The 12635-nt window shown below is 59.4% G+C and overlaps 3 protein-coding genes across 7 annotated transcripts; all 3 read left to right on the top strand.

The window, feature by feature from the left end:
• The first annotated feature begins 599 nt into the window (after positions 1-599).
• On the top strand, positions 600-5616 carry MAZ (MYC associated zinc finger protein). 4 transcript variants are annotated; one of them, XM_090277583.1, is made up of 7 exons: positions 600-679; positions 1289-1375; positions 1459-2309; positions 2688-2751; positions 3022-3193; positions 3982-4206; positions 4513-4573. In XM_090277583.1, exons 1-6 carry the CDS (start codon positions 644-646, stop codon positions 4182-4184), a joined length of 1413 nt encoding a protein of 470 aa, XP_090133709.1. In that variant the 5' UTR covers positions 600-643; the 3' UTR covers positions 4185-4206; positions 4513-4573. The 4 variants fall into 4 exon arrangements, with proteins under 4 accessions (XP_090133709.1, XP_090133710.1, XP_090133707.1 ...); XM_090277584.1 differs by lacking the exon at positions 3982-4206 and having other exon boundaries at positions 4513-5616; XM_090277581.1 differs by lacking the exon at positions 600-679 and having other exon boundaries at positions 1091-1375.
• A 985-nt stretch (positions 5617-6601) lies between these two features.
• On the top strand, positions 6602-10180 carry PRRT2 (proline rich transmembrane protein 2). Of its 2 annotated transcripts, XM_090277579.1 has the most exons (4): positions 6602-6772; positions 7443-8386; positions 8728-8860; positions 9020-10180. In XM_090277579.1, the coding sequence occupies exons 2-4, from the start codon at positions 7508-7510 to the stop codon at positions 9028-9030; spliced, it is 1023 nt and encodes a 340-aa protein (XP_090133705.1). In that variant the 5' UTR covers positions 6602-6772; positions 7443-7507; the 3' UTR covers positions 9031-10180. The 2 variants fall into 2 exon arrangements, with proteins under 2 accessions (XP_090133705.1, XP_090133704.1); XM_090277578.1 differs by lacking the exon at positions 9020-10180 and having other exon boundaries at positions 8728-9003.
• Positions 10181-10360: 180 nt separating this feature from the next.
• Positions 10361-12618, top strand: PAGR1 (PAXIP1 associated glutamate rich protein 1). Its single transcript, XM_090277580.1, has 3 exons — positions 10361-11271; positions 11475-11557; positions 12232-12618. Exons 1-3 carry the CDS (start codon positions 10790-10792, stop codon positions 12429-12431), a joined length of 765 nt encoding a protein of 254 aa, XP_090133706.1. The 5' UTR covers positions 10361-10789; the 3' UTR covers positions 12432-12618.
• The last annotated feature ends 17 nt before the right edge of the window (positions 12619-12635 follow it).

Raw genomic sequence — 12635 nt, 5'->3', positions numbered from 1 at the left:
CAGGATTGTAAATAAACTATGGGAGCTGGAAAGGACGGTGGCCGATATGAAGCAAAAAGCAATCGCGAAAGCCTGAGGGCGACGACCGTTAGGCGAGTGCGCGCTTTGATTTTAGCTCCGCCCCATCTATACCCCCTGGCGCGCGCTCCCTTTTTCTCCTGTCCATCGACAGCGGTTTTATGCGCGTGCGCGTGAAATAACGGCCGCTGGCGGAGGGAGAAGGGGGATAAAAATCTTTGAAGGGGGGGAGAGAAGCCGCTGTCTCCCGAGCACCCACCACCTGTGCCATCATCAGCCAATCAGCGGCCACCTCAGGGGTCTCGAGCTTGGGACGACTGGGGTTGCTGGGCGGCTCCTCCAGCCCCTCCTCCCACCAGAGTCCGTCTCCTACTTCCCCCCTCCCGTTGGCCTCCAGCGCGCTCACGCTCGCGCCCGTTCCAGCCTCTTGTGTGTCCTCGCGCCCCCCGCCCGCCCTCCCCGCGCGCAGTGTGCTCTGCTCCCCCCACCCTCCTCCTTTCCCCCCTCCCACCCGCCCTGCGCACCTCCTCCCTAGGTTCCCCCTCCCCCACTGCCGCCGCCGCCTCCTCCTCCTCCTCCTCCCGCCCCAGGGTGAGCTCGAACCACCTCCCTCCCTCCCTCCGCCATGGATCCCGGCAACTGGAGCAGCTTCATCTTCCAGGTAACAACCCCCTCCCCCCGCCCCCACCCCCCCCCCTTCCCACACCCCCTCCCTACTGCCCTCCCTCCCATCCCAACACCCCCTCCGCGAGCCCGGTGCGCGCGCAGCTGTCCCCCTCCCTCCCTCGCGCCCTCCCCCGCCCTCCCCGAGGCGCCGGCTGGGCGCGCGCGCGGCGGGGGCTGAGGCTGCTCCCTCGCTCCCCCACCCCGCCCCGCCAGGCTCCAACTGCCGCCGCCGCCACCTCCTGGGCCCCCGCCCCCGGTCCTCGGCCCCACGGGGCCTCCTGCCCCCACCGTCGCTGCCGCGCTCCGCGGCCAGCCAGGCGCCCTCCTTCCCTCCCTCCCGCCGGCCGGGGTGCGCGGGCGGGCGGCGGGGCGGCCCTCGGGCCATGCGTTCGGCGCAGCCCAGCCCGGCCGGCCGGGGGCGGCGCCCCGAACTCGGGCCCCGAGCGGCCCGCGCCCCCGGCCCCCGCTGAGCCCCAGGGGGCCCGCCGTGGCCGAGGCCATGTTCCCCGTGTTCCCTTGCACGCTGCTGGCCCCCCCCTTCCCCGTTCTGGGCCTGGACTCCCGGGGGGTGGGCGGCCTCATGAACTCCTTCCCGCCACCTCAGGGTCACGCCCAGAACCCCCTGCAGGTCGGGGCTGAGCTCCAGTCCCGCTTCTTTGCCTCCCAGGGCTGCGCCCAGAGTCCATTCCAGGTGAGTAGGGGCCTGCCGTGGCGGGCCGGGCCGGGAGGGCGCCTATCAGAGGCCGCGGCCCACATGGTGCCTTGTCTCCGCAGGCCGCGCCGGCGCCCCCACCCACGCCCCAGGCCCAGGCGGCCGAGCCCCTCCAGGTGGACTTGCTCCCGGTTCTCGCCGCCGCCCAGGAGTCCGCCGCTGCCGCGGCTGCGGCCGCCGCCGCCGCCGCCGCCGCCGCCGTTGCTGCGGCACCCCCAGCCCCGGCCGCCGCCTCCACAGTGGACACAGCGGCTCTGAAGCAGCCGCCTGCACCCCCTCCTCCGCCCCCGCCGGTGTCGGCGCCCACAGCCGAGGCCGCGCCCCCTGTCTCTGCCGCCACTATCGCCGCAGCCAACGCTGTGGTAGCCCCAACCTCGACGGTCGCCGTGGCCCCAGTAGCATCTGCCTTGGAGAAGAAGACAAAGAGCAAGGGGCCCTACATCTGTGCCCTGTGCGCCAAGGAATTCAAGAACGGCTACAACCTCCGGAGGCACGAGGCCATCCACACGGGAGCCAAGGCCGGCCGGGTCCCTTCGGGTGCTATGAAGATGCCCACCATGGTGCCCCTGAGCCTCCTGAGCGTGCCCCAACTGAGTGGAGCTGGTGGAGGAGGGGGAGAGGCGGGTGCCGGTGGCGGAGCGGCCGCAGTGGCAGCCGGTGGCGTAGTGACCACCACCGCCTCGGGAAAGCGCATCCGGAAGAACCACGCCTGTGAGATGTGCGGCAAGGCCTTCCGCGACGTCTACCATCTGAACCGACACAAGCTGTCGCACTCCGACGAGAAGCCCTACCAGTGTCCTGTGTGCCAACAGCGCTTCAAGCGCAAGGACCGCATGAGCTACCACGTGCGCTCACATGACGGCGCTGTGCACAAGCCCTACAACTGCTCCCACTGTGGCAAGAGCTTCTCCCGGTGTGCACGGGGCCTTGGCCGCTCACTAGGCGGTGGGGAGGGAGGGACTGCGATGGAGGTGGCCTGTCCTTGGCTGGTGGGGAGGGAGGAGGTTTCTGAGGATGGGGACTGGGAGCCACTCCCAGGAAGGAGGGAGAAAAGCCTCTCCGGGTTACCAGGGAGCAGGGGGTGGTACTTAGCAAAGGAGGTGGGTCTTTGGATTGTTGGAAAGCTTGGCCTGGACAAGGCAGGGGAGATATTTCCTGCCTAACTAGGACTCTGAAGCCCCGGGCTTGGGAGAAAATGTAGACCTTTGAAAGGCCTCTTGTACTAGGTTAGGCATATTTGGGAGCACCTCCACATCACAGGGCCCTAACCCCGCCCCCAACGTATCCCCAGGCCGGATCACCTCAACAGTCACGTCAGACAAGTGCACTCAACAGAACGGCCCTTCAAATGTGAGGTAGGAAATCCACCTCCTCCTGTCTTGGTTTTCATGATTTTGATCCTCATTATAGTTGTCTGAGTTCAGCCTCTCAGACCCCCTTTTTCTCTCTTGCTTTTTCACTCCATTTTCTCATCCCTTCTTCAAGGCCTCATCGTCTCACTACCATTTCCTACAGATCAAAGATCCCCAAGACTCTGATTCCTTTAACCTCTTGCTCCCCTCTCCCCACTCCCTGAAGCTTTAACTCTCCTGACACCCCCCCCCACACCCCTCCCCCTTCCCCAGAAATGTGAGGCAGCTTTTGCTACGAAGGATCGACTGCGGGCGCACACAGTACGACATGAGGAAAAGGTGCCATGTCATGTGTGTGGCAAGATGCTGAGCTCGGCTTATATTTCGGACCACATGAAGGTGCACAGCCAGGGCCCTCATCATGTCTGTGAGCTCTGCAACAAAGGTACATGCTGAGGGATGCTGGGAGGGCCAGGGACACAGGGTGGGAACAAAGCCAGAGGCCCTTTCACAGATGTGAGTTAAAGGTGCTGTAGCTGAGAGCTTGTGGCATCTAGAACCCTCTAGGAAGCAAATGAAGTGACATTGGGACCACTGGACATCATTAGGTTCTAAGAGGTCATGGCTGGAAAAGGTGATCTGCCAGAAAGAATCAACTTCTGGGTGTACATGGGGAGAATGGGAGTGGGACATGGCTGCTTCGGTGAAGGAGTGGTCAAGAGAGCCAGTGCCCAAGGACTGAGGGATGGTCTTAGCTATACAGCCACAAGTTCTCATCTTCAGCTCCTGGGACAGGTGGAGTACTTGGCAGGGGTTTCACAAGCATGCACCCTGCCCCAGTAGTAGAGAAAGTTGCTTTTAAATAGATTTACTTATTCACTGAGTAACTGGGCTGAGACTGTAGGGGACACTGGAGGGAGGGGACACAGCCGTCTCTACTGAGGGTCAGCCCTTCAAGTGTCTAGGAAAAAGTGGCCTGTCACCCCAGGAGAGATGGAGAATGGGTTCTGGGTACCAGTGTCAAGAAGCAGATCCTACTCAATCTGGTCCCAATTTAAGGATGGGGCTGTGCCTTACCTGTCCCAGCAAAATAGTTGGCCCCAGGTTACCAAGGATGTGGTGGGTGGAGGACAGGGCCACCATCTGAGGAGGGCGTCCCCAGCCTAGGAGAATAACCCCGTCTCTGGGGTCTCCAACTGGCTGACCCCATCCCCCCATCCACCCCCCCAATAGGCTTCACCACGGCAGCATACCTGCGCATCCACGCGGTGAAGGACCATGGGCTCCAGGCCCCGCGGGCTGACCGCATCCTGTGTAAGCTGTGCAGCGTGCACTGCAAGACCCCTGCCCAGCTGGCCGGCCACATGCAGACCCATCTGGGGGGGACCGCACCCCCTATCCCGGGAGATGCCCCCCAGCCACAGTCCACCTGCTGAGGGGGACCCCTGCACCCACCAGGCAAGGCGTGGGGCATGGCTGGGGGGAGATGGTGTGTGTGGGACAACAGGGCTCAAGGGACCCAGTAGGGGATCTCAGGAAGGCCAGGGATGTCCATCCTACCACTCATGTTAGGGAGACTTCTGGGGACAGGGAGGGCCCTTTAGGAGAACTGGGTAAGAATGCAGGCCAAAGCCTCTGGGGACCAAACAGGAAGTGAGCAACGGCTGTGTCCCAGGGGAGGGAATCTGGGGAAGAGTCTGGGGTAAGGGGCAAGGCTCTTTGCCATTCAGATGTCGCTGTGATCTGGTGTTTCTTACCATGCAGGTACCGGTGAGGTTTGTCCAATGGCGGCGGCGGCGGCGGCGGCGGCAGCAGCGGCGGCAGCAGCGGCGGCAGCGGCGGCAGCATCAGTAGCTGCCCCTCCCACAGCTGTGGGCTCCCTCTCTGGGCCTGAGGGGGTGCCTGTGAGCTCTCAGCCCCTTCCCTCCCAGCCCTGGTGAACTCCCAAGTTGGTGAGGGGGAGAGGGGAGAATGGAGGAAAGTCCCTTGGAATAATCTCTTTTTCACCCCTCTCTTCCCACCAACTCCTCACTGCTTCCCCCACTACCCAAGGAGCCTCCTGAAGGAAAGGAGGTAGAAATGTTTTCTTAGGGGAATTCACTAGGTTTTAAAGATTTGTTTGTCCTGCTCCTTTCTTCCTATCAGACCTGACCCCACACACACCTATTCCCTTGGTTATGTTGAAGCCCCCTGGACAATGGGCAGGGGTGACAGAGGACAGGAGCAGCCACTGCCCTCACCCCCTCTCCTCTCTGTAACCCTTTGCCTTGCCTTTCCAGGGATTTGTGAACCTTCTCTCTTTGATGGTCCTTCTTGCTCTTCTTCCAGTCCCTCCTACTGTCTGCTGCCCCTCCCTGGGGAGTTGGTGCTTTTTTTTTTTTTTTTTTTTTTTTTTCCCCCAGGGGGAGGGAGGAGAGAAAGGAGGGGAAGCCAAGATTCTGCCCTAGAGGGAAAAAGGTGAGATTTGAGAAGGGGCAGAAACAGGGAAGGCAAAGGTGGGGTTGTTTAGGGGCAGGCCCTAAGCATCATCCTACTTGAAAATTTGTCAGGGGAAAACAAGTCAAAGGGAGCAAAAGAAGGAGCCACTTGGGCCAGAGGCAGGGCAAGAGATGGAACTTTATGGGGCCAGGGTAAATGGAGGGGATCCAGGGACTAGAGGTGCTGCTTGGGGTTGGGGGGAAGGCAGCTGCAGTGTCTCCCCCTTTCTGCTTCCACCCCAGCTCCAGTCCTGGCCTTTTCATCCCTCTCCTCCAAAGTAGAAGCTGTGGCCCTGGCCATGTCATCGTGTTCCTGTGTCCCCTGCATGTTCCCAATCCTTCACTCCCTCTTGCGTGGATCCCATTACAATAAATTTTAAATAAAAACTTGGCTCTGGCTTGAATGAATTGCTCTCACCAAGGCCCCTGTTCCCACCCCCAAGGGGTTTCTTCTTGGGCTTGATGTCAGTCCCAGCCTCCCTCTGCCTCCTGCAGCTCTGGCTCCTCCCTCCCTGGAGGCAGCACAAGTGGCTGCAGCCCAGATTCAGGGTTGAGGCCAAGTCTCCAGAGGCTGTGGAGAGCAAGTTCCAGGACCCCCAGATCTCTGGGGGATACCCAATCTGAACAGGTCCAGAATAGCCAGCCACTGTAGGTTTGAAGAGGCCTGGGTTAGTAACCCAAATAGTTGCTAGAACCCACCCGGATACCTGCACACCTTTAAAGTCCTGAGAGGTGATGCTGGATGATGCAGCTGCAGAAAGGCAGGGGAAGTCTGAGCCATAGGACTGGGAGCAAAGAGGTTGAGAATAAAAACTACACTTGTCTGTTCTCAGCATGGTCCACCCTGCCTTAACTCAGGTTCCTCTGCCCCAGCCCTTTCCTGCTGTTTCAGACTGCCCCTGTAGCCTCTGCCCTGCCCCTTGGAATTCCCAAGCCAGCCCCTCTCCTTTCCAGAGACCCTTTTCTTGAGCCTCCCGGTACCAGTTTCTGCTGCTGCTTCCTTAGTAGAAGGACGTCCTGATGTGCAGGCTCCCTTCTCTTGAAACCCACCCTGCAGAACTCCCCAAGTTTTGCCTCATCTCCCTTCCCTTCTTTCCGGTCATAGGGGTACTCCACCCGGTCCTGCCTGTCTCCCTGGACCTGCTTCTCGCAGACCCAACACCCTGCCTCTGCCAGGAACCCGGTGACGGTTGGGAGGGGCACGGGGCTTGGAAAGGGGATACCCCCAAGAGGTGCGCATGGCAAACAGAGCTGGCGCGAGTGGTCCTCCGGCAGGTTGCCTGGGTAACGCAGGCCTGGCACGCGTGGCTCCCTTGGGCGGACCTGGAGGGGGCGGGGGCAGCTGCGCCGGCAGCAGAGCGTAGGGGAGGGGACCTGAGAGGAGGGAGAGGAGGGGACGAGCAGAGCAGAGGGAAGACCCGCCATCTCCCTCCCTCCCTTGCTCCCTCCCGAGCTGCAGCTTCTGCACCGGCGGCTGTAGCAGCAGCAGCGGTGGCGGCGGCGGCAGCAGCAGAAGCAGCCGGAGCAGTCCGGAGGCCAGCGTCGAGGTGAGACAGGGATGGACTGAGGCTGCGGGTAGGACTGGACGAACAAAAGGCAGACGCCGGGGAGGGTTGCACTGCACGGGAATACGGGCTCCTGGACGACTGGCTGGTGATGGTGGGCACGCCAAGCCAATGGAAGGAGGAGGTGCCGGGGGCACCCCGGGGGTAAGGGAATCCCTGGGAGGGGGGCTGAGGAGGGGCTCAGAGGAGATGCCCAGGACCCCCAGGGAGGAGCGGGGGCGTCTGCACCCCAAAACACGCAGCAAGAAAACCGCACCCACTGGCACCCAGGTAGGAGGGGAGGATGCGAAGTGGAATGTAAGGGGCCTCTGCCCAGTCTGCCTGTCAGAGTATATGGGTGTTTGCACAGCTTGATTTTTAGGTGCTGGGGCATCTGTTAGGATCTGGGAGGCTGGATCTTATTGGGGGTAGCCAGGAGGAGACCATGGGAGGGTCCTGTTTACAAAAGAGTTCATCTTCCCAGGGCTCTCCAAGCAGAAGAATTTCAGCAGAGCCCTCCTCCCCATAGATCTCCCACCCCAAGGCAACTTTTCTTCCTCTCCCCAGAGGCTGCCCAAGGCTGGCCCTGTGACAGGAGTATAGTCCTCTTAGGCTGCAGTGCTGAGAGAAGCCTCTTTCCTCCTCACACCAAGCCTGTCTCCTCCTCTTCTAGGTTTTGCTGCTGTCTCTGCTGCTCCATCCTCCCCACAGAGGTCCTCTCCCCTCTTCCATCTCAAGATGGCAGCCAGCAGCTCCGAGGTCTCTGAGATGAAGGGGATAGAGGAGGGTCTCCAGACTCAAGGAGAAAGGCCTGGCCATTCTGAGACCAAAACAGGCCCTCTCCAGGTCCCAGCTGGGGTCCCAGATGAGCCAGAGGCACTGCAGCCAGGTCCAGACATTGCTGGGGCCCCTGTGGACTCAGAGCCCAAAGCTGGGATGGCTCCAGAAATCACAGAGATCCCAACAGGGGCCCCAGAAACAGCCCAGGCCAAAGACCTTAGCTCAAGCTCAGGAGGGGAACCAAAGGTCAGCTCCAGTCCCAAAGAAGCATGCCAAGAGCCAGCATCCAAGGCAGAAGTGAGCAAAGAGGTCACTGCAGACCAGGGGACCAACCTGGAGTCTGCAGGCATCCTTGAGCCAGCCCCAGAGCCCACTTCCCAGCTGGACCCCCAGTCAGGTTCCCAGCCCACCCCCAAGCCAACCCTTCAGACAGAGCCTCCTACCCAGGAGGACCCCACCACTGAGGTCTTGTCTGAGAGTATGGGGGAAAAGCAGGAGAATGGGGCTGTGGTTCCCCTGCAGGCTGGCGATGGAGAGGAGAGCCCATCCCCCCAGCCCCACCCACCACCCTCAACAAAACCTCCCCCAACCAATGGGGCTCCCTCCCGCATGCTGCAGCAGCTTGTTGAGGAAGACCGACTAGGAAGGGTGCACAGTGGGCATCCAGGATCTCCCCGAGGTAGCCTGAGCCGCCACCCCAGCTCCCAGCTAGCGGGGTCTGGGGTAGAGGGGGGTGAAGGCACCCAGAAACCTCGGGACTACATCATCCTCGCCATCCTGTCCTGCTTCTGCCCCATGTGGCCTGTCAACATTGTGGCCTTCGCTTACGCAGTCATGGTGAGCCCCATGGGACCCTGGCTTCCCGCACTGGAACAAAGCTGCAGGAGTAGCCTGGCCTTCCCTCTCTGCATGGATCTCACTTCCAAGTCAAAGGGCCTTGCTTGCCTCTCCTTAGGACTTCACCCTCTGAGCCACTACTGCCCCATCCCTTCAGGTGGGAGGGATATCCAGAAATGTTTCCCACAGCCTTGCTGACCTGTGCCCTCCTACCCCCTGCCTCTCTCCTTCCTCCCTAACCATGGGCTGTGTCTCCTCTGGATGACTCTTTCACCTGATCCCTGCTGGGCTGGCTTCTCCTCACCTGGGTCACGGTATCCCACCCCTCACCCTAACCTCAGTCCCGGAACAGTCTGCAGCAGGGGGATGTGGATGGGGCCCAGCGTCTGGGTCGAGTGGCCAAGCTCTTAAGCATCGTGGCGCTGGTAGGGGGGGTCCTCATCATCATCGCCTCCTGCGTCATCAACTTAGGCGGTGAGTGGGGGTCTGTAACAGGCTGGGAGGAATGGAAGGGTTGGCAAGGACAGCTTTACTAACTCCCCTCCCCCTCCTGTCTGTCCTCTCTACTCCTTTGTCTTTCCTTGTCTCACCCCCCCACTGTCTCTGTCCGTTCCTCCCTCTCCTCTTCCACAGTGTATAAGTGAGGGGCTCTGCCCTACATTCCAAGACTTTTCTTCCTGTTGGGAGCTGCCTTGGGCCCATCCTCCCCTGCTCCCCTGAGGGGAGCCCGATCGGTGGCCCAGGCCCACACCCATAGGGACCAAGGGAGCCTGAGCAGCCTTGTTTACAGTTTCTTTCCTGCTCCTGCATCTTGCCAGGCTCCTCTGCCAACTGTAGGCCTCCCTTCTCCCTGCACTTCTGCCTGCAAGCCAGTCCAGCATCTTGGCCTCCCTATCTCTGCACTTCTGGAAACCTTCCTGAACATCTCCCGAACTTTGCACTCAGCTCCCCTTCATCTCTCCCATCCTTCCTGCACTCCTTCCAACCTCCTGAAATCCCAGCACCTCAACCTTGATCTCGCCCATCCCTCAACTTTCACTGTCTTGGCATATTCCCCCATTCCTTTCTTCCTTCTCTCCTTTATCATTTCTCCTTTCCTCTTCCTGCCTCATCTCCCCTCAGCATCCTTTCCTCCCCTAAGGATCCTCTCCTCCACCCTCCTGCCACCGTTTATTCTGCAAAAACTCCAGCACTCAGATCAGGCTGGGGGAGGGCGGCAATGTCAGGAGAGGACTCTAGCCAGGGGCTGTTCTCTGCTGGGACCATCTACGTCTGAATACCTACAGGGCGCCATGGGGTCACAGAGCTGTCACCCCCCCCCCCGGGTTGTTTGGGGACTCGTGCAGGAGTGGTGAGCACTGTTTCAAACACATACCTGGGAGGGGGTGCGGCTTTTGACCCCCATGGTCAGCCGGAGTTGACCTCCCCCACCTGGGCTTTTTAACCCAGTAGGCAAGTGTCTTAAAGGCATAGGGGGCTGGGGTCACTCATATGCTTTGTAACGAAAGAACCCCGCAAATAGGACCAAAGCCCCCAGCCTCAAGGAGTGAGGGAATCGGGGAGCTATATAATTATTTTCTAAGAGGAGGAGGGAGGTGTCTTGCACGCCATGGTCCACTAGAGAGGCAGAGACCGAGCTACGGCATGGTTCGGAGTTAGCGGGCTTTCTGTTTTCTTAAAAAAAAAAAAAAATGTGGGCTGAAAAAAAAAAGGTATACATCAAACTGATCCTCCCTTTTTGTATGCCGGATGCTGCATGAGCCTGAAACATCAATAAATGGAGACTGCATGAAATTCGCCTCCGGCCTCAGTTCGTATCCCCGCCGGTTTGTCAGCGGGTGCGCAAGTACTGCCTCTTTGGGGGAGAACCTACTCGGCGGTATGCGTCCCGACGGCCATCTTTACTGTGGGCCGAAGCCTGTAATGCCCAAGCGCCTACCTGCGCATGTGCAAGCCTTCCCTCGCTTTCCTCTTCCCAGGAGCTTTCACTAGAGTGGAGCCTAACGCGCCATCTCTGTGCGCTTGCGTACTATGGCCCCGCGCAGCCTGCGAGGCAGGTCTTAGCTCCAGGTTCGTACTGCAGCTGAGGAGGCGAAACTGCGAGCTGTGGAGAGGGGGCCATGTGAAAGCGAGAACGGAGGTCCGGCCGAGAAAGTGGTTTTGGGGGCTCCTTGGGAATATCCGAGTACTGGATCTCAATCCGTGGGGCGGGGTCCTTGGAGGAAACTGAGCGCCACCTCCTGGGAACGGGCGGTCTGGTCACAGGGACCGCTGTTGGAGCCTGATTGGTTGGAGATTCATCCTTGGGGACACCCCTGGGGAGCCCAGTTCCTGGGGGTCGGGGGAATCCCCAGCTAAGTACTCCTGCCTCCCATAATCGCAGGGTTCCTTCCCTAGTGGCTTATGTCCCTTGTCCGGGGTCATGGAGATATTGCGGCCACCACGGCAGCACCTCTGTATGAAGAAGGGGAAGTAACCTCCGGCCTCCAAGCTCTGGCTGTAGGAGATACCGGAGTCCCCTCGGCTTCGGCCAGTAAAGCCGAGGAAGAGGGGGAAGGTGTCCGGGAGGAGGCTGAGCGTGAGGGGTCGGAGATCGAGGAGGTGCAGGGAGAAGCCCTCAGCGCTGAGGGGGAAGAGCATGCCAAGGGAGAAGCCGAGGACTGGTGCGTGCCCTGCAGTGATGAGGAGGTGGAGCTGCCCGCCGACGGGCAGTCCTGGATGCCCTCCCCCTCGGAAATCCAGCGGCTCTATGAACTGCTGGCTGCTCACGGTACCCTGGAGCTTCAGGCTGAGATCCTGCCCCGCCGGCCACCCACGCCTGAGGCCCAGAGTGAAGAGGAGAGATCTGATGAGGAGCCAGAGGTCAAAGAGGAGGAAGAAGAAAAGTGAGGGCACACGCTTACACCTTATTCCTGAGGCTGCTCCCCTGAAGCCAGGAGGAAATGGGGAAGGGAGGTGGGACCCAGAAGCTTGTAAAGTGGAGGGTGGGAAGAGAGCAGGGGAGGAAGAGCAGGCAGGCTGGGCAAAGCACATGTGTAGATGTTTGAGGAGACAACCCTTACCCTTCACTCTCTGTCCACCTGTCCAGACCACGTATGCCCACAGAATTTGACTTTGATGATGAGCCAATAACGCCAAAGGACTCCCTGATTGATCGGAGACGCACCCCAGGTACTGACAAGAGGGAAGAGTTGGGGGGAGTGAAGGGTTGCTGCTCCCACTTACCTGAAAAATGGCTACCTAAAAGAGGCCTTTGGTGCCTCCTTGCTGCAGGAGAGAGCATTCACACAATGGGGCCATCCTTTCAGCTTAAACTGATAACCTTTTGTTCCCGTCAGAGAATGTCATAGATAGTTCTATCATGGCTCCCATTTCATCTCCATCTCCCCAGAAGTCCAAGTCTTCCTAGTCATTCATTATTATCTAGATTCACATCCCTATACTACTGTGTACATCTAATCTGACCCACTCTCCACTCTATATGCCTTCCTAGAATTTATCCTTAGAACCATTCTTGATTTCTTGTTGATTTGTCATTGTAGGGGAGAGGGGGAAGAACATGCTGAGAGAGAATGCTACCCACCCCACCACGCTTCCAAAGGCATTTCCATTTAAAATAAGAGATCCAAACCCCTTATCATTGCCTACATCTCATTTCTTTGGCTTCATCTTTGATGTTTCCCCCTGTTTGAACAGACCTTCCTGTTCCTGCCCTGGGGCCTTTGCACTTGCTCTTCCACTGCCTGTGATGGTCTTCACTGGTAATCCCCCAAGTAGTTACTAATATCCATGCAGGTTTACACTGCCTCACTCCCTTCCACATTTCTCACCTTCCCCTTCTCCAGGAAGCTCAGCCCGGAGTCAGAAACGGGAAGCCCGCCTGGACAAAGTCCTCTCAGACATGAAGCGACACAAGAAGCTGGAAGAGCAGATCCTTCGTACTGGCAGGGACCTATTCAGCCTGGACTCAGAGGACTCCAGCCCCAGCAGCCCCCAACTCCGGCCCTCAGGAAGTAGTCTCTTCCCCCGGCAGCGGAAATACTGACTGGAGCTGCTGGGGCCTTCTAACTCTGGGAGCTGGGAAACTTGGGAAGAAGAGAGACACGCCAAGCTCCCAACACAGCACCTTGCCAGAAAGAGGGCATATGTGTGTGTGTTTATGTTTTCTGTGGAACATTTATTTGAAAACCTGGGCTGAAGTTTTTGAATCTAAAATAAAAAATACAAAGGTATCTTCTCTTAGAGGATG

The sequence above is a fragment of the Furipterus horrens genome, unplaced genomic scaffold (assembly GCF_987537825.1).
Source record: "Furipterus horrens unplaced genomic scaffold, mFurHor1.1.pri manual_scaffold_5, whole genome shotgun sequence".
Lineage (NCBI taxonomy): Eukaryota > Metazoa > Chordata > Mammalia > Chiroptera > Furipteridae > Furipterus > Furipterus horrens.
The sequence above is the reverse complement of the archived record's forward strand: the minus strand, read 5'-3'. Positions and strand labels throughout refer to the sequence as shown.